The 24522-nt window shown below is 37.7% G+C and overlaps 1 protein-coding gene across 5 annotated transcripts in view; it reads right to left on the minus strand.

The window, feature by feature from the left end:
* The window catches only part of thsd7ba (thrombospondin, type I, domain containing 7Ba), a 211742-nt gene that overhangs the window by 87929 nt on the left and 99291 nt on the right, over positions 1–24522 (minus strand). For all 5 annotated transcript variants that reach the window (XR_001664524.1, XM_007570353.2, XM_016680858.1 and 2 more), the window contains exons 7-10: positions 24190–24348; positions 17355–17555; positions 6050–6241; positions 3023–3254 (exon numbers count right to left, since the gene is read on the minus strand). Coding sequence is in view for 4 of the 5 variants with exons in the window: in XM_007570353.2 (XP_007570415.1) it covers positions 3023–3254; positions 6050–6241; positions 17355–17555; positions 24190–24348 (784 nt within the window). In the remaining variant the exon portion in view is untranslated. The remainder of the gene's footprint in view (positions 1–3022; positions 3255–6049; positions 6242–17354; positions 17556–24189; positions 24349–24522) is intronic.

Below are 24522 nucleotides of genomic sequence, written 5' to 3' on the forward strand. Positions count from 1 at the left end.
TTTCTACTTAAACACACTGATCATAAACACCAATCTTAGTGGGATTAGTTAATTAAAGTACACGTCAACGTTTTAGTGTCTCCAAGGATATATGGAGAAAAATGTTTTCATCAAAGCCTAAAAGATTTTAATTGGTAAAGTTGGAATATTTGTCAATGTTTATGTCCTGAGAAAGATGAAAAAGCTATCACAGCTGCCCAGGGTTTTTGATCACTGATTTTCAGTTTGAATGGAGCAGAAACGCTGCTGCTGCCACAGCATGTGCATCGTTACTACTCCCATGACACACATCTTACCAACATTAAAGATTTTAATTCCGTTTTAGAGCTTAGCTGCTGTTAAATTGTATTAAATAATTACTTTAGATAGTTTACTCTAATCCTGTTTAGAGCCCGTTTTATTTTCCCCCTTTCATTCCAAGAAATGCGATTGGTGCAGCTCATGTAATTCACTCCATCTACACGTTTCCCTCACTGTACAGTTTGGAGAGGCTTTCAAACCATAACCACTATGAAACAATTTGAGATTAACACATTATTAGTCTGATTTCACTGTTTAAATTTTGGACTCCACAGCTGCAGTGGATGGGGATCACAGCTGGACTCCAGCAGTAGCAGGAACTGCTCTGTGTCAGGTGATGTAATCTACATAAACTCTTGTTAAAAATGCATGCAAAAAAGAGTTTAAAAAAAATGTTCAGGGATACACTCGTCGTGTCTTATACAAAGGTCAAAAGTTTAATTTTGACGTGACTAGAGGTCCTTCCTGGTGCCCTACATGGCTTGTGGCAATCTTTAGGAAAGCCTTTGTATTGCTTTCTTTCAGTGGCTTTTTAGTCTTACCTTTTCCATAAAGGCATGACTTTTGGAGACTGAAAATAATACTTATCCTTTCAACTCAATTTCCACCTGAGTGGTAGATTCTGCGTCTCCACTAGAATTACCATGTACCTCTTGGCTGCTTTTCTGACTAATGCTTGTCTTGCATGGCCTGCACGTTTAGCAGGTTTAGAATCACACCAAAGTCTTTCCAGTTTTTGATGACAGATTGAACAGCTCCCTGAGATCTTCAAAGCAAAGGATATTTATTACTTTATAATCCAACCCTGCTTAGAGCCGACTGTAATTTTCCCCTGACTTGTCTGGAGTGTTTCTTGGTCTTCATGGTTTTGTTTTGATGGCAAATTGTGACAGAATTATTTGTTTAAATTATTAATCATGACATGGAGTATGTTCTCTTTTTATTTCTCATACATACTGCCCTTGTCAGGAAATGTCGCCACTGAGCGCTATTTTAAACATACATTTGATCCAAGTGTTGAAATATTGAATAGAGTTCACAGGTGTGTTGCTACAGATGCTATTCTCGGGATGTGGAGAAAAAGAACAGAAATAAAACTGAAAATCAATCAAACTTTTTCCTGCAGGCTCTGGGCTGATACCAAGGAAAACCCACTAAGCTTTTGGTTGAGCCACAGATCCCTGCAGAGATTATTGCCCACCATGAAATGCTTAGGTGTTTTGCTGACTGAAGGAACCTGTTTTTCACAAAGAACATTGGTTTTTGTTTTGAAATGTCTGTTCAGAAATATTGAAGACATTTCCAGTTGAACGTTTGATCTCAAGTAGAAAAACAATGTCGTCTGATGACGGCTGTGTATCCCTAAGAGTCTATGTGCCTCAATTAATTAGTAACTGGAAGCACTAACTCACAAGTTACTGACAAGACACAATCATCGAATAGCAACATGCAGGTCTAAGTTTTAGGTGGTGTTCCAATAAATGAACACTTTGCAGGGATATGAGAGAGGCGAAGTGATTAAATTCACGGCACACTGTACGAGCGAGATCTGTTGGAGGAGCAGAAATGACAGCTTTCATTAAAGCTTTTGTGGTGGCAGACAGGACGCGCATGAGAAAAAAGCCTCTCCATAATCCATTTTATGGCCCTGTCAATAATATGTTGAGCTAAAGAAGGGCAAACTTTGTGAATTATTTATAAATCTGTCTTTCTGGTGCAGGCTTTAACATCATTAAAGTGACAGCACAAAAGCCCTTAGCAGTGTTTGATATTGTATTGCTGAAAGAGAAGGATAATGGGGGAGCAGATGCAAGATGAATCTCGGGTTCACATACTCATATATATATATATATATATATATATATATATATATATATATATAAAAGAATAGCAAGAACGCAGAGTGAAAATATAAAGGAAGAGAGACACTTCACAAAACTCTTGGGATGTGAATCCACAGAGCATCCCGTCCTCTGAGTCATCTTTAAATATCTATACGATACTTAAGTTCAGACATGTGTTTTTTTTTTTTTTTTTTTTTTTTTTTGGGGGGGGGGATGAACATTGTTTACAAATTAGTCTACAAAGAGTATTCATATATCTGACTATTTGCACATAATTTCCCAAAAATCTTTAAAAGGTACAGATTACTTGTGACTAAAAACATAGAAATAAAAGATAAAAAGAAAAAATGACTCCATTCTAGGCAGAAACGCATATGTTGGTTTGTAAAGATCAAAATGCAGGAATAACCAAAGTATCTATAAAACTCAGAATAAAGTCAAAACATTGAAAAAGCATGAAATCTTAGTCGTTCTCTTGTCTATTGCAAATCTGGTCTAGTTTCTAGTCCAAATATTTTAGTACACTAAAAATAAGACAAAGCTACCTTACAAGTAACTTTTCAGCAAGATACAGAAGCTTGTTTTAACTCCATAATTCCTTAATAATAATCTTAAAAAAAGAAATGTTCCTCATGTTATAAATGAAACAATCTACCGGTGGAACTTGTGCTTTTTCATCCAGTAATTATTGACTTAAAACAAGCTCCTACATCTTGCTGAAAAGTGACTTGTAAGTTAGTTTGCTGTATTTCAAGTGCACTGACAGATTCACACTAGAAACTAGACCAAAACACTGTGGTAAGATTTAGTGTTTTTGTGGTGAAATGCTTTAAAAATGTCCTGATGACAACAAATTTACCCGGTGGCAGAGAGCATACCTTCTACTTATGACTGGAGCAGCATTCCTCCTCATGCAGCTGACGTTACGGCTCTGAAAACCAACAGGGCAGGCGGACGTCTCATTGCGGGAGCTAGTTTCATTGGTTTTAGAAGGCGCGTCCTCAGTACAGGGCCCCCATTCTGAGGCTTCCCAGTAAAACACAGTGCAAGGATGGCCGTTGCAGACTCGCCATTCCTCTAGGGCCGGGGCTGCTGGGCATGTTTTACCATCTGGAGGTGAAATATAAGACAAGGAAACATAAAACAAAAACATTTCACAATCTAGCATTTCAAAAAGTGCAGATTGATCCGCCGTCTTCGGACGCAACCCAACAGTTCTTTCTTGATTTGGCTCAAAGCGGTTTAGCTGGCAGTCATACATCTGCTGCATCTGCCTACAACAGTTCTAAAATCTGAAATTTCCACCAACAGCTAATAAATCCTTCAACTAATCACCTAAATTTCAGAGGGTTTTTGAGCAAGGATGAAATAGAGCAGTCAATAAAAAACCCAGCTGCCTTCGGCCATGACAGATAAATATTCAAGTTTTTAAAACCTGGTGTGTATTTTGCAAAAGATGAAGAGTCTTAGCACATTGAGAAAATATTTTACACTGCAACTGCTTAGTAGCAGCCAGATGCTGCTTATCAATTGGTTAACTTATGCTCAGAGAAGATGAATCACCTTTATGCAGCGCTGGTTTTGACAGTTTGAGGGTCTGGAGCTTTCAGGTGTGTGTAACACAATGGTAAGAAGGAAACACATTAAGAAATACATTGCTAAAAGAAGCAACTGGCAGCTGTGACAGTAAACAGTTTTGCAAAATGCCCTACGAAAAATAGCCATAATTCACAGCCTTGTTTCTTTGCTAATGTTTAGCGTAAGCTATTGCTTCATTTCCGCAGCTTTTCTTCCCTTTTTCCAAAATTACCTGCAGCTATTTTCAGTCATTTTCAAGCACAATTTGTTTTACTCAACAGTTTTCATTTTGGAAAAGAGATAATGTGTTTTGGCTGTGATCTACATGTACATAAATGTACATACATATGAGTGAGTTTCCCTCTAAATGAACTGTGTGTATGTAATGTGTGTCAGATCAGAGGCAAGGTTGGTTGGGTTGAGCAATTTTTGGAGCAGAAGATTATAATAAAGAAAGATTGGACATATTGCAGTCAGTGAGTTGACACAAACGTCTCTGTAAACCCAATTACTCTGTTATGTTTTGACATATGACACATGATCAAAGTCAGTCATTTATCATGACAATGATCCCAAACACTTCTGAAAATGTCACTCGGTAATTTTCAGATAGCAGTAAAACAATAGATGTTCACTAATCTCAATAAACTGAAGCAGCTTGGTAAACAATGATGCAAAAGGACTTCAGAAAATTGATCCAATTCAAACTCAAAGGCAACCCTGATGCTAACATGTAGCAAAGATGGCTATAAAAGAAAGCAAAATAATCAAAAAGTGATTCTAAATTCTAACTTTCACTTATTTTCTAAGGACAGCACTGAGTCTACTGTCTCCTGTTGTTGATGTGAGTTTCTCTGTTTCTGACTACAAGGACTCCTCAATCTGAATGGAATAAAATGATAAAAGCCTAACTGATGATGAGCTGAACGTGTTAATTGGAGAGTGTTGAGGACCACAGCAAAACACAAACATGACTTTTTCACCGAACTACAACCAAGGAGATCCTTACGGTTTCTGATCTACTCTGCATTCCACAGCTGTACTGAGGTTTCACACAAACTGCTCTCTTACAGCCTCCTCTGCCAGCCAACAGATATCCAGCAATTGGGTTTAAGCTGCAAGATTCTTTCATCAGCTGTTATTGCTGATATGTGTTTAGTTACAGGGATTAATGGGCAGCAGCCGCCTGCCAAGGCAACCAAGGCTGTCTGACTTGAAAACATGAAGTACACAGAGAAACACTTGCCAGAGGAACAGCTCCTGATAATGGATGATCTGCTCAAACCTCAAATGTTTTCTGAAATGAAAAATGTCTGTATAACACTCTTAAATCTGGGGGACCAGACGAAAGGGCCGCGATGCTGGTGAAACCACGCTGATAAAAGCTTCAGCTCAATCAATCTTTATCTACTAATTGCTGAGCTTAGTTTACAGTTAATTCTGAAACTCTTCTAAACATTTTTACTTACAAAATAAAGCTTAGACACTGCACTTTTACTTATGGAAACATCTTATATGTTTTTCATACATGTTGTTATACGAGTTAATTTTAATATTTAATTCATATTCAGTCTTAGTAAATGTAAATTTGCCTATTTTTAAGGAGGACCTATTACACAAAATTTAAATTTTGCACATTTTTGTGCTTCCCTTTAGGTCTTAAATGCTTCTAAAAAACAGACCAAGTGCTTAATAAGTTAATGTTGGCAATAAGTTCATGTTTTCTGGCGTCTGAAAAATGACCCAATTCAAAAACCACTGAAATTTAACGTCACAAATCAGCAGACACCGCCTCTCATCAAACAACCCAACCTGAGCTTCAGTACATGTGAATGGCTGGTTCTACTACTGTATATTCTTTACAATGGCTGCTGGAAAACACAGGTGTTTTGGTTTTGACTTCCAATCCAGAAACCAATTGCAGCAGCCTTGTTGGTTGTGCAGGAGGCTCTACTTTTGCTTTTCAAAGATGTACAGTTGTATAACTGCACATCTGCTCGCAGCTGTTTTCATGTCCAAGTGTAAACGTTGAGTTGGGGGGCGTGGCTTATTTGGATTTAAAGTGACATGAGGCTATAAAACGGCTGAAAGGACTCAAAATAGGTAGAACTAAACAGACTAAAATCTTTTCTAAGAATGAATTTGTGCATAAAAATTAATGAACATGTTTTGTATTGAACATAGATCTATTGTTAATTGCTGCTTTGTCATTCATTGAAAAAAAAAAGAAAAGAAGCAAACTGGTTGAAAAGTAAAATGTGTGGAAGAAATAGGTATTTCACACATATGCAGAAGAGTCAAAGTAATCAGAGGGATTTTCAGGTTACCTTTTCCTGGGATGGCTAATACTGTGCGACTGCGGCTCTGCTTGCCCTCTGCGGTCTTTGTGGCGCAGCTGTGTGAGCAGGAAGACCAGGAGGACCAGGAGCCCACCACACAGTCTGCAGAACAGGCAACATCACAGGCCTCCTCAGTGGGTGGAGGCTCTTCTACACAGTGGCTGTCGGGCACATCACCTCCTAAACATGGCATAGTAACACAGCTGAAATTAAAATGTTGGAATTGTGACTAAATTATGACTTATGTGCAATAACTGGCATTCATTTTATTAAGGCAATAAAGGGAGAGAAAAGGTTGTTTTCGGTTTTTATTTTATTTGAGAGTTGACAAAACAGGTCACATGTGACACCAAACTCAACGGTAGATTATTTTATAGTAAACGAAATAAAGTGTGACAATAAATCCATTTGTGTCCAGGTGTATGTGTGCATATATATATATATATATATATAAAAAAAAAACTGAGGAACTATTAGAGTTACACAAACTCAGCTTTTATTTTTCAGTATCAGCAATATGATTGCCTTCACTAACCTAAGAAATGCTCATTCTTATACATCTGATAAAGCAGAGCAGGTAAACTAATCTTCTTTTATTTTTTCTCTTAATTTCTTTTGCAACTTTGAGTTCCAATATATCCAACAAATAGGCACCATTGATAAGAAATATATAATATATTCTGAAAATACGTTTGTACTGGCTCAATAATAACATTACTTAACCCTAATAATCTGCATAATGTGAAGTGGGTCAAATTTGGCTTATTTTCTTTTGTATGGATTTATATCCATAAAAACACTGTTATTAGGCTTCATCTTAAGAAAATATCACTTTTTACAGGTTAAATTGTTATTTTCCTATAAATGTATTTTCTTTCCCATGAACCAACTTGATTCTTTGCGTGACTGTATGTGTGTGAACTAAAAACTGAACAATGGAAAACAATGGACAGGGTGTGCAGGTGTAGTCCTGGAGAGAAGGGGTCTCTGAGCTGCATCTTCAAGCCATGACCTTTACAGTGCAGTGGAGTGGATCACAGCCAAGTGGAGAAAGGCCAGGATCAGAGTCAGCTCCTCCAGGCCTGAGGCTACGCTTCTCAAACAAAGAGGCTGTCAGTCCCTGACCCAATTTAAGTGACTTTGTGTCAATAAGTATAATATATCGCTTGATGAACATGATACTGACAGTTAAACACAGTAGTGGTAGCAAAATGCTTGGGGCTGTTTTGCTGATTCAGGACTTGCAAGAGTCCTGATGGCACCAAATGTACAGCCTGCCACTGGTATTAACTCATGTTATTTCTGTCTGATGACAAAATTTGCTTGATGGCCTGAAACATGTCAGCATGGCAAGAAAAGTAAAAAACTGGAGAAATCTGTAAAAGCGCCAATATGTTTTCATAATAATGTACTTAGCATGACGAGAAACAGTGCGACACCAGCTTAACTCAATTCCGAGTTAATACTTCAGCATTAATCTTTTTAGAGTTCATTGTTGGGAGTCAGGTTTGTTAAAATGCTTCTTTAAAAAACAACCGTTTCCAAGATCACAAAGAACCAAATGAAATGTAATTCTCTCTGTTACAACAAATGTTACATTCAATCCAGCAGTGCATGGCATTCATGATGTAAGTAAACCAAATGATTTAAAATTACATTGCACACAGGTATAATGCTACATTAGTAATAATAGATTTACAGAAACTCTAACAACTTCTTGTAGTTGACAGAGCTCCCTTCAAAGTTCCTGGTAAAACACAGAAAGAATGTAGTTGGATTGAAAAAAAAAACAGTCTGTTGTGTTATGTTTCTTTTTTTTTTTGGTAATATAAGATAGTTTTTTTTTAAGTCATCTCTCAGCTTGCAGGCATGTAGTGAAATATGTAAACCTCTCAATTAAAAAAATCAAGCAAGTAAGTCAGTAGAACTATTGACTCAAAATAAACTAAACATTTAACGTGACTATTCATCAGTATTGCAGTACATAAAACCTTCCTGAAAATAATATCTATTTTTTAAATGTTTGCGATTGTCTCTATAAAATGAGAGAGAAACAGAAAAAAAGTGGGATGTCGTCAACTTGTCCAAACAATGCCAGCAGCAGCCCAGGCATCGTTTTTATAGATATACACTTCCACCGCTTAGTGTCATTAACTTTGCTGAACTTGCCACTACAACAAGATATATAGTTTAACAATAACAACTCTAGGGCATATTTGTTATCAATTTGTTGTTGTTTTTTTGTCCCTATGCACTCTTAGTCTTGGAGGATACAGCTAATGCAGAAAAATACGAGCCTTGGTAACGCCTCATGAGATAAATGTAAAATACTCCCTCAGGGAGTTTGAAAACCTTTTGCCCATAGAGTTAAAGCATCTAAAGCTACATCAAAATATCTGACATGTGTGCAGCAGAAGATTGTCTAGAAATAATGGAGAAAAGCTAGGGGCCACTGCATCCAGTGATTTAGTTATAGCACACTTTAGGAATGTACTGACTTTACTCCAAACTCAGCACAGCAGGTCTACAACAATAACAATATGTGATCTTTTTTTTTTTTAAGCATAAAATACTTATTTTAGCATGCTAATGGTGCTACAAAACACTAAACTTAGGTGGTAACACAAAGTATTTTAAATAAATGCATTTGCAAAAAAAACACAAAAACTCAACATATGACAACATATTACAAGAACATATCAGCGCATTTTTTTGATGAAATAAGAATAGGAAAATAAGTTAAAATTTAAAGCAGACTATATTTACACAACAACAGCAATGTAGAGATGTAATGTGAAAGGTCAGAATTAAGTCTAAAATCTTAGAAAGCTGTGGAAGAAAAAGTTTACATTTCCTCTCATGCATACATTTCCAAAGTGCAGCTAACTAAGCAGTGATCTGGGGGCTGCAGCGCCTGAATCGAAGCTGAGTTTAACATAATTGTTTTGAGCTGACTGAGATTTTACGCTGCGTGGGAATTCATTGTCATGGTTCACCATCGCGCCAACCCAGGTAATTATTTCAGACTGGCTTGCTTTATACAAAGCGAGCGTGAAATAAAACACTGCATACACACATTTCTATAAGTTAACCTTCACATTTGTAAGATAAAAAAAAACAAAAAAAAACTAGATATAAGAATGAGATGCAGCCAAAAGTTTAAATGGGAAAAACAACACAGAAAGTTTTATTCTCTTAACTTTTATATAGTTCTCAAATGCATATCAGTGCCACTTCATTTTGGGGTTTTTGTTTTTCCTTTTTCAGTTCATGTTTTAGTTTGGTTCCTGCAAAGAGTTACTGTACCAGACTTTTTTTTTGTGCACTTGGCCCTGTGCACTCTGTTACTTTTGAGCGTGTTTATGTTGATACTTTGTCGTCTAGTCATGTTCGGTCAAGTTGTTATTCATTTGTTCCTTGTGTTCTCCTCGTGATTACATTTGTTTTATTATTTCTCCACTCAGATCCTCCAGTCAGTGCTTAACCCCGGCTTTTCCACATTATGTTAATCACTCTCACCTGATCCAGTAATCACCCCTCGTGTGCACATACAATGATTTACTCTCTCTTTCATTCAGCAATTTCCGTATTCTCCCGTTTCCTGTTGATGCAAGTCCTATTTAAAAATAAAATGTGATTTTGTCTGCCTAGTGCTGACATGATGACCCACGTATAAGAAACTAGTTACCTGCCAGATGCCATCTGCCATCCTGTGGTCACAAATGTCACTAATACCTTGCTAGCTCTACCTGTGAAACAGTTTTACAGAGGTGAGGCAGAATTTGCGTTGCACTCCTTCATGCTCTATCCAGCAGAAACAAATTAAATTCCTTTGTTTCCTAATTAAAATGAGTGAAAACTGAAAGAACATAATCAAAAATGTTTGCCATTTCAAACCAAAACGTTCCAAAACCTTGGCATATCTTGACACCAGGATCTGACCCATGAATACTCTTGCTGATCTCCCAGAACTGAAAGCCTAATTCTATTTCCAGCCACTTTGCTCCAACACAAGATGGGAATTGGATTTTCATGAGTTGGAATTTAATCGACCTGAAGGCCCTCGGCTATCCAGCATGCTGTGTTGTCATCGTGTCTGGAAGGGCACAATAAGCGAGTTTACTCTTAGATAAAAGACATATGCAAGGTTACCTCACATGTTTGCACTCAATATTACACACTAAAAAAATGTTCTGACATATAAAACACTAGAGGCTAAAGTACAATTTTAAGGACTCTGTGGTAACATTTTGTTTCTAAGTATGGGATTATTTTTTCTTCTTTAATAAACTGTATAAAAACAATTGATTTATGAATTACTCTGAAAACAAAAGGGCCTAATGAGTATAATAGCAAACAAACAGCCACAAAACTGTCTGGAACCATTGCCTGAGGACAAATGACATAACAGCACGAAGCTACAACTTGTGTATGCGTGTGTGTGCATGCTTGTGTGTGTCTGAGGGTGTACTGTTGTGCAGAAAGACGGCTGCCCCTGGGGTCCTCCTGCATTATTAATACAGGGATCTGTAGTTAGGGCTCTTACTCAGAAATAATATCGCTGCCTACTGCATGCAATTTCAACATGATTTCTGCTCTGCACGCCCACCGACCAATTAATCTCTCTCATTGTTATTATTCCGCTCTAAATCCATAGAAAAAAAAAATTGGCATTGACTTTTCTTAAAAGTTAATAATCACATATTGGGGGAGCTTTAAGGTGAACTGGACAAAATCCCAGTGGGTTGTGACAAACTGGGCTGGATGACCAATTAGTGTCTGGGGTACATCAGCTTGCCAAGCATGTTCCTTTACAATTTCACCTCCTCTGACATCCATACGTCCATGTTTCCAGTGGCTTTTCTGGGCTCGTCATTGACTACATACTGTTGACCAGTTAGGCGGAAAGAGGCAGGCAGTTGGAGAGAGACACTGTTGTTGTTATTGTTAGTTTCACAAATGTCAGAGAGTCTGCAGGCTTTGGGTTAGTCACCATCCAGTGCAGTACATGAGGTAGAAAATCAGTCATGTCAGCCATCAGTTACACATATACCGAGTATATTTGAGTCAGCAGCCTCCACGATCGGCGGCATTGACTCTGCAAGGAGAAGGAGCTGAACGAGGTGTCAAAACAACTTCACTCAGCCTTGGGCAAATACCCGGCGGGTAAGCCATCTCAGCAGTTATTTATGCTGGTTTAGAGCCTCAATAATCAACAACAATATATCATAACAATATGTAAGCAAAAGAAAAAGGGGGGGTCTGTTAAAATCTGTTGTCCTGCTCTTGCCTAAACAATGTTTTGTTTGGTCAAGTGGTCTGGATCTGTAATTGGAACCCCTAATTTTAAAAATACAATGTAAACCTAAACTTAGTAACTCCATATTTCTATATGAAGTAATGTTTTATGGAAACTGAAAGGGATGTAAAGATTTCTTAAGTAGTTTTTGTAATTTTGAAATTTGGATGATTCAAGTTGTTATAGTATGCAGATATCCTTTGCTTGATTTTTTTAAATATTCTACACTGTTGTTGTAGTCTGTTGTTTTTTTTTTATTTATTTAATTTGAATTGATCAATTCCTTGATTTTCGTGCACTAGATTTTAGCTTATGACATATCTCTGTGTCCCTGATTTCCCAGACCAGTACATGTAGACTGAGGATTTCTCCTTGGTTGCTAATAAATCCTTGCCTCTCTTATGTTGTGCGAATGCATTATCAATTCTCACTTTCATTCTTGTCACGCTCAGCAGATTAATTTAGATTCTGTGTTCTCTTGATTTCCTGGAACTGCAATGCCTTTTGTTTTATTAATAAAACCTTATTATTTTCTTTGCTTGACAACCTGCAGACTCCCAGTTTGTGTTTATGTCCAATGCGTCTCTGCAGCAGAACACTTTCCCTTCTAAGGTTTAACACAACATTTCATCATTCGACAGTTTCTGCTCCTGACCAGGTATTAACTTTAGTTGGGGACAACAACAGGGGTCAGAAAAACTATGTCCAATAAATAAAAGATGTAAGCCCAACTATGGCAGTAAGTAGAGTTGGACTGAAAAGTAGATTGTATAATAAGCTTAGCATTTCAACCAGGAGACTGCCAATTGCTGTGGCTGCTGGTTTGGTGGAAATATGTGGGGGAAGAAACAGGGACTGGAGACTGAAGCTCCACGGAGAAGCTTTGGGTAAACAGCCAGGGCTTTGTGTGAGCATATATTTCTCAAACATGCATGAAAGAATCAATGTTTTGGTTCATTTTGATGAAGAAATGATATTATAACATAAGCTAAAAAAAAAAAAAGTCAATTTTACATCATACCTCCACTTTACCTCCCATGATCAGTAATCTTTATGACTCCGATTTCCTATTTGGTGACAATCTTTTGGTTCAAATCAGAGTTTCTGCAAAAAAGTCTTAACATTGCTGCTCCAACATCAGGTGAATTTCAGACAGCTAATGAAGAACGCTACTCTCTGATTCTCACACTGTCATGAAGAACAGCTTGTAGAAGTTTAATATCTGTTTTAATGTGACCTGGTGATAATCCAACCAAAACTATATGTAAGTAGGGGAAAAAGCTGGAACAGTTGGCGATTTCTCTCACTTTAAACGTTCTTGTAAAGACTGGAAAAGATCTGATCTGACTGAATCAACAAAATAATACGCTCATAAAATTATACAGTTTTAATAGCCACACATGAGAACACAGGCTGGGATTCTGACAGAGACAGACATCAGGCTTTTAAATCATTAAAATACCGATTAGTGCAGAATGCCTGTCACTGATCCAAAAGGACATCACACTTTGTTATTACTGTTAATCAAACTATAAACATTTGTATGACAAGTAGTTACCAAGTAATGTAATGGAATTGTATTGACTTCTAAAAATCTCACAGACAGTTTTTAGACACGTTTGAGGTTTTTACACTTCAGTTGTAATATCAACAATCAAACAACAAAACTCTTGAGTAAAGCAAAATCCTTCAGTAAGCATGTTATCTTTTTTTTTAGTTATTTCTCTCAAATATAAATTTTTTATGTGTACAAATGGAGTTGTAAATGTTGATCGTTTCATACAAATAAGATTTTATTATTACAAATGATATGATTTTTTATCCAGAGAGCTAGAGTTTGACAAGCTGGTGTTTAGTGTGATGCTTTTTAGTTATGCAAGTTCTTCTGTTAGCATTACGTCTCTCTAGCTGAACTGTAAAATGTCCTTGAACAACTCATTTTATTCCATCTCAGCCTGAGTATTTCTATGAATTACCATATCTAAGCAAAACAACCTGGCATTTTGGTAATGGGAGATGTTTTCTGACCTCCATCAGCTGAAGTTCGTTTGAGAAGTGATGCATCTGTGCTCCTCAAAAGCAGAGACATAGACAAGTTCATACCTTTACAGGTTTGAAAAGCAGTCTAGCTCTCTGGTTCTATCCTAGAAAAGCTGCAAACAAAAAACTTACATTATGTGGGAAGGTAAAATAGAGAGAAGCCTGCAGGTCTTCAAATGCTACCCTCTGAGTATGATCTATGTAGAGGATTAATCTTTTACTTGTTTCAAATGGGCTTCACGGCAGAAGCAAATTTATTCTTCACTTGACTCAATACTTTAGGGAAAAACACAACATGGAAACAGGTTTTTAATAGAGACGTATTATGTAAACAAGACTGTCGTGAAGAAACAGTCGCTACTGCTGACCTTTCCTTCAAACACACACACAGGCAATCAGCAGCAGCTGTACAAACCCTGTGCACAATAATTCATGCAAAAATCCCAGAAAAGGCGTAATTATAACGCAAAGTAAGAACTATCAACAGGGTTTCCGCCGATAACATTTTGGATGTGATTGAATAGTTGCTGATGCAAAGCTGATGTCATCGAAAGAAAGAAAATAATTCTTCACCTGCAAAATTTCAGAACAACCCACTTTACAGTTTTGTTTTTTTGTCTACCCGGGCCACACTGTGCTTTGCAAAACTTTTATTTTGTTCCAACGATACTTTTCAGCCGCCTTTACTCTTGTACTCGCCGTGAAAAGTGCAACCAGTTGCATGCACGTTTTGTGTCGGTGTGTATTTTAATCTCAGTGAAAACACAGCTGTTCTCCGATGCCTCAGAGATTTTGTGAGTGAAACTGTGAACAAACGGCATCTTGAACACCGATAAGCATAGCAGACGGGTCAGCTGTAAACTTGTGGAAAGGTTAAAAACGGAATTAGTTTCCAAAACAAGCTAGCCCCAAAGTTTGAGCATCTTCTGGAGAACTTCAAACTGAAAGCAACAAGATGGTTAAACTGCAAACCTACAAAGACACGGTCATCCACCTAAAATGACAGAGCTTTGCCCAGGGAAGCAGCAACGAGGTCAATTGAAAATCTGGAGGAGCTGCAGCCTCAGAATGTATTGAGAGTACAATTATTATCCATGCAATCCAGAATGGCCTTTACAGAACAGTGAGAATATGAAAGACATTGTTGAAATAAAGCTACAACAGGTCCCTTTTGCAATTAGAAGAAAAGGGAACATCATGAGCTTGCCATCATTGATCATGCTCCAAAATATACGCAGGTGCATCATAAAGTATCACATTATTTTGTCTTTGCGTGGTTAGTATTAACAGTCTGTTCACGTAACATTTATGTCTTTCTCCTTTTGCAAGAAAAAAGTTAACAGAAGCTAAGAAAGTTGCGGGTATACATGCCACGTATAAACCTTGCAGTCAGTCAAAAATATTTCTGCCTCTCACAACATTGCTTTCTTGATTAAACTGTGAAATTTCTATGAAGTAAGAATAGAAAGTCATTAACAAACAAAACACATCAAGAATGCAGCAAAAATATGATATAACCGGTAATCTTTGCATAGTTCAGTGAGAGGGGAATAATTGGTGCTTCCAGTCTCTTTATTTCTTAAGCATTCTGCTCGAATTTAATCAACAACCTATAAATATGTAAATTCTAACAAAAAAAGTTTTTCTGTCACACAATAAGAAACAGAGGAAGAATAATTCTGAAAGTTATTGTCATATCTAGTTTCAACTATTCATCTTATGATAGGCTCAATCCCTCAGAGGTATAGCAGTAGCAGGAGCTTTAAACAACCCCTGACCTTAAAAAAATACTTGAAATTATATTATTCCAGAGTCTTTGAAACCTTCAAATTTACTTATTCTTTATATTTTTCCAGGACCAATAATGCCTCGTTGCCTTCCTCTCTACAGACAAAGTGTCCATCATCCTTATTTGTGCAACACTTGGGAAAAGGACCTTCAGTGTGTTGAATCTGAATGTGTAGCCAGAGAGGCAATTAGAAGCTGCTTTCTCCAAGGTCTACGAAATTTATATTTCAAGCACAATAGTAAAAAGTGTCGAAAGAATCATCTCTCTAAGGCGGAAACTTGACCTTGGTCAAAGTGGGTTATGACTGCATGCCTGCAAACTAATCATCACGGTCCAAGTTAATCTATCTAATTATATTTTTCTTCAATGAGTTTACTGCTATTCATTTTCTTAACAAAGGCAGCAGAGCGTTTGGGTCCTTCTTTCTGACTGTAGCTGTTATAAAACAGAAACATTGCTAACAGTGCGCAACATAACTAAGACAATAGTTAGTAGGCCAATGAATTCAAATGGTCAGTCAAAGGACAAAAATCAAAAATAAAAAAACACAGCATAGATCAATCTTTCTTCAGCCACAAACACGGAATCCACTCTAAATAATCTCCCGAGACTGTTTCCACCAAATTTCTAAAGCTTCCCTCCTCACTCGGCCCGTCAAAACTCATTAGGCTCTTAGGATGGCTAATGTGTTTGGACTTTCATCTGGATTCATGACAAACATACACCCGATCCATTGTGACAGAGTAATAAAACATGGACAAAAAAGGCTCCAATTAGGCCCATAATCAATGGAGATGAGCAATTAATGCCTGGTAGGAAGCAGGGATTCTGACTTTTAATCAGGCCCGTGTTTTCTGTGCCCATAAAGCTGACAGTGGTCCATAATGAATAATGCATGCGCCGTTAATGGTAATGTTCCCGTCACCCACCTTGATGATGCGCCTGAGCACAATGGATCACATTACACTTGGTGGTTCAGGCGTCACAATAAAATTGATGGTGAGGTCTCTCTACATCACTGCATTGCTGGCACCACTGTAACCTTGATGAATTTTACAGCTCCTTATTCATTTGAATTTTTAGGATTAGCCGTTTCAGGTTCTTAGTAGCTTGGATTCATTTAAATAGAAATGACTAGACTGTATAAAATAAACTCTGTACACTCAAGAATTATATGGATAAATATGAACATTGTTAAAAGTGTAGTTTGAGATATTAAATGTAAGGTTAATAATCATCTCACCTTCTGTGTAAAAATGGAAATGTACTTTAACTTCAGTGTCACTGAGGTTTATCTGTCTAATTAATAATGGAACACATTTCAGTGATGCTCATATTACCACCTTTGTAATGGCGTGAGGATTTCAAAATGGATTTTATTTGCATTGTATTTAATGGACCAGCAAAAAGTAGAGAATGTTATGAAATCTGTAGCGCGGCATGGCTTTGTGTTCCTCCCGTCTACTCTCCAACACCCAAAATAAAATCTAGTCAATCTACATTCCTTCAGTAGCCACCCAACTAGTGAATGTAGTCCGCCTGCATTTATTTTAACTTCAACATAAATTCAGAATTTCAGCAAATATTAATGAACAGTTTTTATCATGAATTGAAAAGGCTGTGTAGAATATTTAAACACGGATAATGTTACAAAATATTCCATGCAGAGCACTGTTCATCGTCACAAATACAACCTGCTATACGTCATGACAATGCTCCTTATCTGACAGGCTGGTAACCATGGTAACACAGAAGGAGCTGTAGTGATCTACGTCCCAGGTAAAATGAAAAGTAGTAGTCATGCACTCCTTAGTTATGGCCTTTATGGAGAAAAAAAGACTGTTAAAAGAAAACCTGAAGAAGTTCTGGTTGCAGTTTGCTACAAGCAATGCAGAGGACACAGCAAACATGTAAAGACAGGAACTCTAGTGAGGTAAGACAGGTGGAAAACTTTTTAAACCACATAAAATGTGAAAATCAGTTCAAAGATTCAAATACTTTTGCTAGTTACTGTAGACTGAAGCATTTCGGAGAAATCCCAATTCTATTGCGTTATTTATGCAGTAATCTTTCAAATTTTGCTGTAAGCAGGAAGCTTAATCAAAAAACAGACAGAGCATTTTAAAATGGGCCAAAGCAGGTATGTTCTGGTTCCTGAGCATTACCTTCAGCGTCGACACAGGTCACATTCTGTACTGCGGTTCCAGGACCACAGGAGCTGTTGGTGGGAATGCATTTTCCTTTTTGTTGGGTTTGCCACAGGTAGCAGGCAGGATCCTCACAGGGGATGAACTCCATCAGATGAGGGCAGGTCCCCGGAGTATTACTGGACTCCCACAACACCTCTCTCTTCCTTTGTCTGAAACCTGACGGAGGGCAGACAGCAAAGAAAAGCACAGGAAATGTGAGAGACATGACAGACTTTAGGATTAGGCATGTTGCCTTTCTTATAGATTAAGCATAATCTCCTTCAAACCATCAATGATTCTCTATATTTTCACATTGATATATTTTAACTAGAATAGATAGTTTGTTTTTGTAGAAGCTAAGTGTGAGGCAGGGATGATAGCTGTCGTGTTTCTCATAAAAAATAAAAGTGAATACAAAATATGAGTTCCAAAGAGGGCAGAGATGCAACTTTGTCTGCATCTGTAAACTTTCTCACCGTTCTTCAGAACCAAGTTAGCAGAGCAAAAGAGATTGTGTTATGGAGGCAAAATTGTTACATCTATGTATCATGCTGCAAACCCAGGAGCAGGAGCTCTTTCATCAGCAGACTGTGAAATTAAAAGGAGTTTTGAAAAAGAGCCAGAATGATCATCCAAGACATACAGACAGACAGAAATCGATCTCCTGCAGAGGACGTCACTCCACGTGGGATTTTGTGCCGTTTGCCCTAGGAATACCCTCTGAGCGTCAAGGTAACTGCTCTGACTCGACTGTTTATATTTACAGAAAACTGTTGAGTCTTTTATTCGCGTACAATGAAAGGTTGATACTTCAGTAAAGAGACTCTGTTCATCAAAAGACAGCAGAAGCAGTATTTCGAAGGTGCGAGGGAGGAAGACGGTGAAAATAATAACATAGCAGAGGCGACAGTGTGACAAAAGCCAGGAAGCAGGGTCAAGTTGCAGTGACTGAATATTTTTAACAATAGCTTCCTGTCTTTCCAATTACAGAGTCACTTTTTTTATTATTATTATTATTACTTCCAGTATTTTTAAACTAAGTCATGATTGTCACTTTAAGCAGTACAGGTGACATTTTCCATAAAAATATACAATATCTATAGCATATTCTTGTACATTTTGGTCTAACAGCTAATGGGTTCATGAAATTTACTGAATTAAAACCAAACCTATGAATTAAACCAAAGAATCCTCTAATGAATTGAACTGCATGTTGGAGCAGCATGAGGAGGCCGAACTGCAGCAGTTACAACTAAAACCTTTGCTCTGAAGAAACAGGACAGACTGCAGCTTCCTGAACGTAACCGGTGGTTGAAACAAGTGCTACACAGTCATAATATTGATGCATCTCTCGTCTTATTGATGAAACACATAGTTAGTAAGGGAAGAAACCTCTGCAAACACAGAGTTCCTTCCCCTCAGATCCAACAAGAGCAGATCGTTTAATCACTAATGTAAAATGTTTTAAGTTAAAAATAAATGTGTTATGGATATAGATTATTTAAACTACTAGCCATATCATCCACTTATTCCAAGAAATTTGGTGATGGATCCCAATGTGCAGGAAGCTTAACACCAGAGGAGGCGATGAGTCCATGTAAATTAACATCTAATTATATGTCAGAGCCAAATCAGCAATTGAGAAAATTTCTCAATTTGGTCAACCGTCTAATACCAAGAGGTACACAAACGCCTTGAACATTTTCTTTAATGTTTACAAATCACAAATGATCCTTCATCCCTGGCTGCTCCGCGTTTTAGGCTTCATGATGCTGTTTGTTCACAAATGTTCAGTAAAACACGTCTGAGGCATTCAGAGAGCAGTTTAATTCATGTTGATAATAATATACACACAAGGAGCCTATTGGCTAGCAAGGCAACATCTGAAGGGGATAAGTTTTGATGAAATCAATAATGTAATATGAGAGTAAAGGGAACTAAAAAACTGCACACCACACTTTTCAGATTTGCATTTGTGAAAAACTTTTAATGAAAACATTTTATATTTTTCTTCCAACTAGCATTCATGACCTGCTTTTTATTTGTTTTCTATCATAGTAAAAACCCAATAAATGTTTTGAAGTGTATGGCAGTAGCACAATCAAATGTGAGGAAAATTCAAAAGGTATGAAAACCTTTGTGATCCACTAATTACATCAATATTAAGTTGCCAGACTTTGACAGTGCCGTTGAGATCCAGATCACGTTTATGTTTTTGTGTGGTTAACACAGCTGTCAGTGACAGCTACGCCTGTGACAGGTTGTCACAGGTGTCACAATCTTATCAACAAATTACTTCAGCAATATTTTTTTTCCTGCGATTCTTAGTTCTGCCACCTAACAGCTGTCGTATCACCATAAAACCTCAGAGAGAAAATCTGTTAAATATGAATGAGGAAAAATTTGGCTCGAAGAATGGCAAGCACGTCATAAAGACGGGCCAAACAATAAAACGCCATAAAAATTATTGAACGACACGAACACGTCGAGTCATTATCTTTACGCCACTTACCTAGTCATCCACATCACCTTAGTGTCCCGTGATGCCATTCATACTGCTCACTCTACAACATTGATTTTCCTAAAGATGGATTGTTCATAAAATATTAACTTTTCCATGAAAAGGTCTCTATTGATTGGACATGTTCACATTTATAGTTTGAATTGACTTCTAAGCTTTTCCAATTCCCTGACGACGGTACAATGTTCTTGCTGGCAAAAAGCTGACAGATGAAATAGTTATTTCTAAACCCCAGTCTCTCCCTCAGTGACACTTGAGCAGCAGACATGAGTATGTCTTTTCGAGACGTACTCATTTTATTTCACTCTGACTCCAGCTACCAGTTGAAGGGCCCCAAATTATTTTATTTTGAGGGTTGCACCTTTTTAACCCTTAGAATCCTAGTCTGCAAATTACAGACATCTGTCTACCATCTACTGGAGTGAAGCTTGGGTTTAGCAGCCTGATCTGAGCGCAGCTGCCTCTCCAACACCAAAGACACTGTGGATCGATTGCAGAATAGCCCAGAGCACTTACCGCTACTCGGATCCAAGCCACAAGAAACGATTTGGCTAGGACATTAATAATTAAAAGGTTTCTTGGACATACCAAGTTTATTTCAGGAAAACAAGGACCGAAAGTGTGATTTCTTTTTTTTTTTTTTTCTTAATACACTCTGTTTAAGAAATATACCTTCCCTCCAGCTGTCCAAGTTCCGGTAGAGACATTGCTGAAAATTCATCCAGTAGCCCCCCGTGTTCAATTGATTTCCCTGTACAGCTGCAAATACGATAGGCCAAGATAACATGAAAAGACGTGAAGCTACAGCAAGACAATCTAAATTTGCAATTTCCCCATGAGCAAAGCTGCTTGGCTCCCATACCCAGAAACAGGGATATAACGGGACTTTCGGTTAGAGATGGATCAGTTTACTCTAAAGCATAAAGGCAGTCCAGTCAGAGCAGGAAATTCTTAGAAGCTCCAGGGCAACAAGCAAATGGATCACAATACAACTACTCAATATCTGCTCAATGTATCGCGGGCAGCACTGCTCACCGTGAACGACTCTATTGCTTTGCACGCTGCCTGCCGTGTGCTCTGAGTCTTTATAAACACCATTTAAAGACGGCTTGCCTCAGGAGAGGCCCCGACAAAACGGCAGACGCTTTTGTTTCTCGCTCCTCCAAATATATTAATGACGCCGTGTGTGTGTGAGGACCCGGCTCATCCGGAAAGAGATCCGGTGTTTTGAGAGAACCGACGCTGACCTGAACGATCTGCACTGCCGCCGCTCCCCAGGGGGGCTTTCATGCGCATTTACTCACCGCGGCGACGAGGTCATGATGCCCTTTTAACACAGCCCTAACACAATAACGGCTCAAACGCGCTTCACTCCACACACGCTGCCTTTCAGAGCAGTCAGATCCGACATGATTCACCTGTGGTGTGAAAAGACAGGTAGACTGAGTGGTCTCATTGTTTTTCATCGCTTCAGTGGTTGATCTACGAAAACATTCATATCCCTTGGTTTTTCCACAGTTTTTCACATTAAATGGGGATTTTATGCATTATAAATATTATTTTTGTTCCTTTGGAACAAAAACTAAACCACCTTCTTCCACATATTTGCTGCAGCCTCTACAGGTTAGCTTGGGCAGGGCATGTCTCACAGTTTTACAACTAAAACTCGCTCTACATTTCTCCACAATTTCATTCCTGAGTGAGCACCTTTTAGTCTCCCAGGTGTTTCTTGGTCTTCATGCTTGTTTACAAAAACTCATGGACACATCTCTGAGGCCTTCACAGGATAGCTGTAGTCATACTGGGGGGTAAATTACCCAAAGGTGATGTAGGGGTGATTTAAATGTAACTTCTGTTGCTACCAGTTGCAATTGAATTTAAAGGGTGACAGATTAAAGTGAGCTGAATAAATATCACCATAAACTTTATTCTTATTTATTTACACTGGAATCTGTGGTTATAACCTGGAAAAAAAAATGTGAGAAGATTCAAGTGGTACAACTGTTTGTGTAAGACACTGCATGTTGTGCCTCATCCCAACAGACTTATTTTGTCCTCCGGCTGAAATATGTTTATAATTCTGACTCAGAGGTTCCTCTGCACCTTTTTCTGTCCGGTCCATTCGGTTAAAATTCTAACTCATGACCTATGTCAGACAAAATATTCCCCTATCTGACTAGTGCAGCACTGGCAAACAAATCAGAAAAAGAAAATAAATCGCACATGAGTAACAGCTTTCAGGGTTGTGCAGTCCCATGTTGATCATACTGGAAGTGCTTAGGCAACAGTTTGTATTAATTTTACATACACTGTCTACAATGCAACACAGAGTTAATTGTTGCTCACTGAGATACTTAGGATTTTCACCTCATGCACATCTGTTCAAATAAAGATTCAGATTTTAGGGGATGTTGTAGCTGTATGTATGTCTTTTGGTGTTTTGCCAAACTTTCTCTATCTGCTTTTTGTTCAACATGTTTCTAAAAACAAAAACAAAAAAAAAAAAGGAGACCCAGCGTTTTAAAACAAAGCGCTAAACTTTAATGAAGTAGCATAGTTGTACACTGAAAAATAATAAAAATGTATATATATGGTTATTGGGTATATTCATGTGGTTGGGAAAAATGGATGTTAAGAAACAAGTTACAAAAAAGACTCACTTGCACAATTAATGATATCCCTAAAAATATCTTTAAAGTAAATAAAACTGGAACACATACAAAAACATATTGTTTATAAAAGTTACAAACTGCAGCTTGTAATTATCAAGGAAATAACACTGACAAGGCATTTGCTTAAAATTACATTTCCCATAGTTAATATATGTTTACTTGCTCTGTGGTTGGATTCATTTTAAGCATTTGCCTCAGAATGATTGTGGTATTTTATATTGACTCTAACCAGAGTGTGTTACATCACACAGATTAATTAAAACTTCTCTGCCTGTCTTTCTGTTCTTATTTATATTGACAACTCTCTCCATGTGACTTGCTGGCCATTGAGTAAGTGTCATGTTGAGTTACAGGTGTTTGTGTCAGAACGCATCTTCTTGTTCAGTGTTTTTGGATGGGAAGTTTCTAATGAGCAATGCTAAACTAAAAAGAAAGAACCAGGTACGTGTGGTGGCTGCAAAGCTGAACACACATTTGCAGAATCAGCGTTGGAAACATCTCCGCACCAAGTTAGAAAGCTGGACAGAGGAGACCACTGAATAAAAGATATGTAATAAAAAGTGGAACAAATTGGACATTAAGTGTTACTGAGGCCGGCAAAAAAACAAATTGCAGATGTACTTTTGGAAACAGGGTAGCAGGTGGTGAAAAGAAAGACAGAAAATAACAAAAGACCTTTGGTGGAAGTAGAAGACTGACAATGGGAAAAACCAAATGGAAAATCTAAGATGAGAGAAACAAAATTCCCGAATAAAATCCCAGAACATGAAGACGTACTGGTGCTGACAACCAAGGCATCGAATGGACAATGATCTCTTCTTGAACAGAATAAGATCATGTAAAACAAATACAGCGTACTCAATAAGTATTTGCCTCTCCACTCCCAATATTTTAATTATTTTAAAACAATTCCATCCGTTACTGCAGTGTCTTTGTCTTAGACTGAAAATTTCTGAAAAATCCAACCTTTAATTTCAGCACATTTATTGAGCCCAGAAAAAAATCATACGTTATATTTTACTTACAGGTACAAAGGAAACAATGTCTTGAAAAAGTTTAATATTTTTGTTGTTCAATTCATAAAATGTAACAGAATTAGGATATCTTAAAACTTTTCCTGAAGTACATTTTAAATGCCACTCAACCAAACATCAAGGAAACATAGTAAATTTGAGAGTCTGACATAGAAGAAAGTTTTTAAAATTCTCAAAATTCTTATTTTTGTTATTTTGGCATTTTAAAAAGTGTAAATCATTTTGGTAATTTCACCTAACCTAAATCAGAAAATGTTTAGGTTGATTTGTGCCTTTTAAATATCAGATCTGACAATTAGAAAATACTTTTGCAAACTTATAAACATGCATTGTTGTTTTTTAATGGATTCTGTGTGAAGTGCATGTTTTTTGTCCTCATGGAGTTGAATTTTAACTATTCCTTTGAAAGAAATGCTTGGCAAATATTACAGCTGGTAATGCCGACACAAACAACTCCCACATACATCTTATGTAAAAATCATTAAAATGCCATTATCTGTTCAATTTCAATCTTTTTCCCCCAAACTTTTGAAAAGCAAAGGCTTGTTTGTTTCCATGTCATGCTTTGTTATTTTTTAACATACCTTTCTTCCCTTGAGGTTCTTTGCAGTTTTCATGAAGGCAGGCACTCCAGGGCGACCACTGGGACAGCGAGCACTGATGCTGGCAAGGAACTGAGCAGTTCTGAGCGGCCAATGGAGGATCATCTCCATCGCACAGCCAAGCATCCACAGGCCTGGACACTGAACAAACAGACAGAGAAAGAGCACACACAGAAGGATAAACCGTGCTCAAGCAAAACCATACACATTCAGCTGCACAGTGTGTGTGTGTGTGTGTGTGTGTGCGAAACCGCTGCCAGGTAATACGTTTAGGATTGGACATGTGGGCCAGGCGATGCGGAGAGAGGGGAGACG

This window comes from Poecilia formosa, unplaced genomic scaffold (assembly GCF_000485575.1).
Source record: "Poecilia formosa unplaced genomic scaffold, Poecilia_formosa-5.1.2 Scaffold259, whole genome shotgun sequence".
NCBI lineage: Eukaryota > Metazoa > Chordata > Actinopteri > Cyprinodontiformes > Poeciliidae > Poecilia > Poecilia formosa.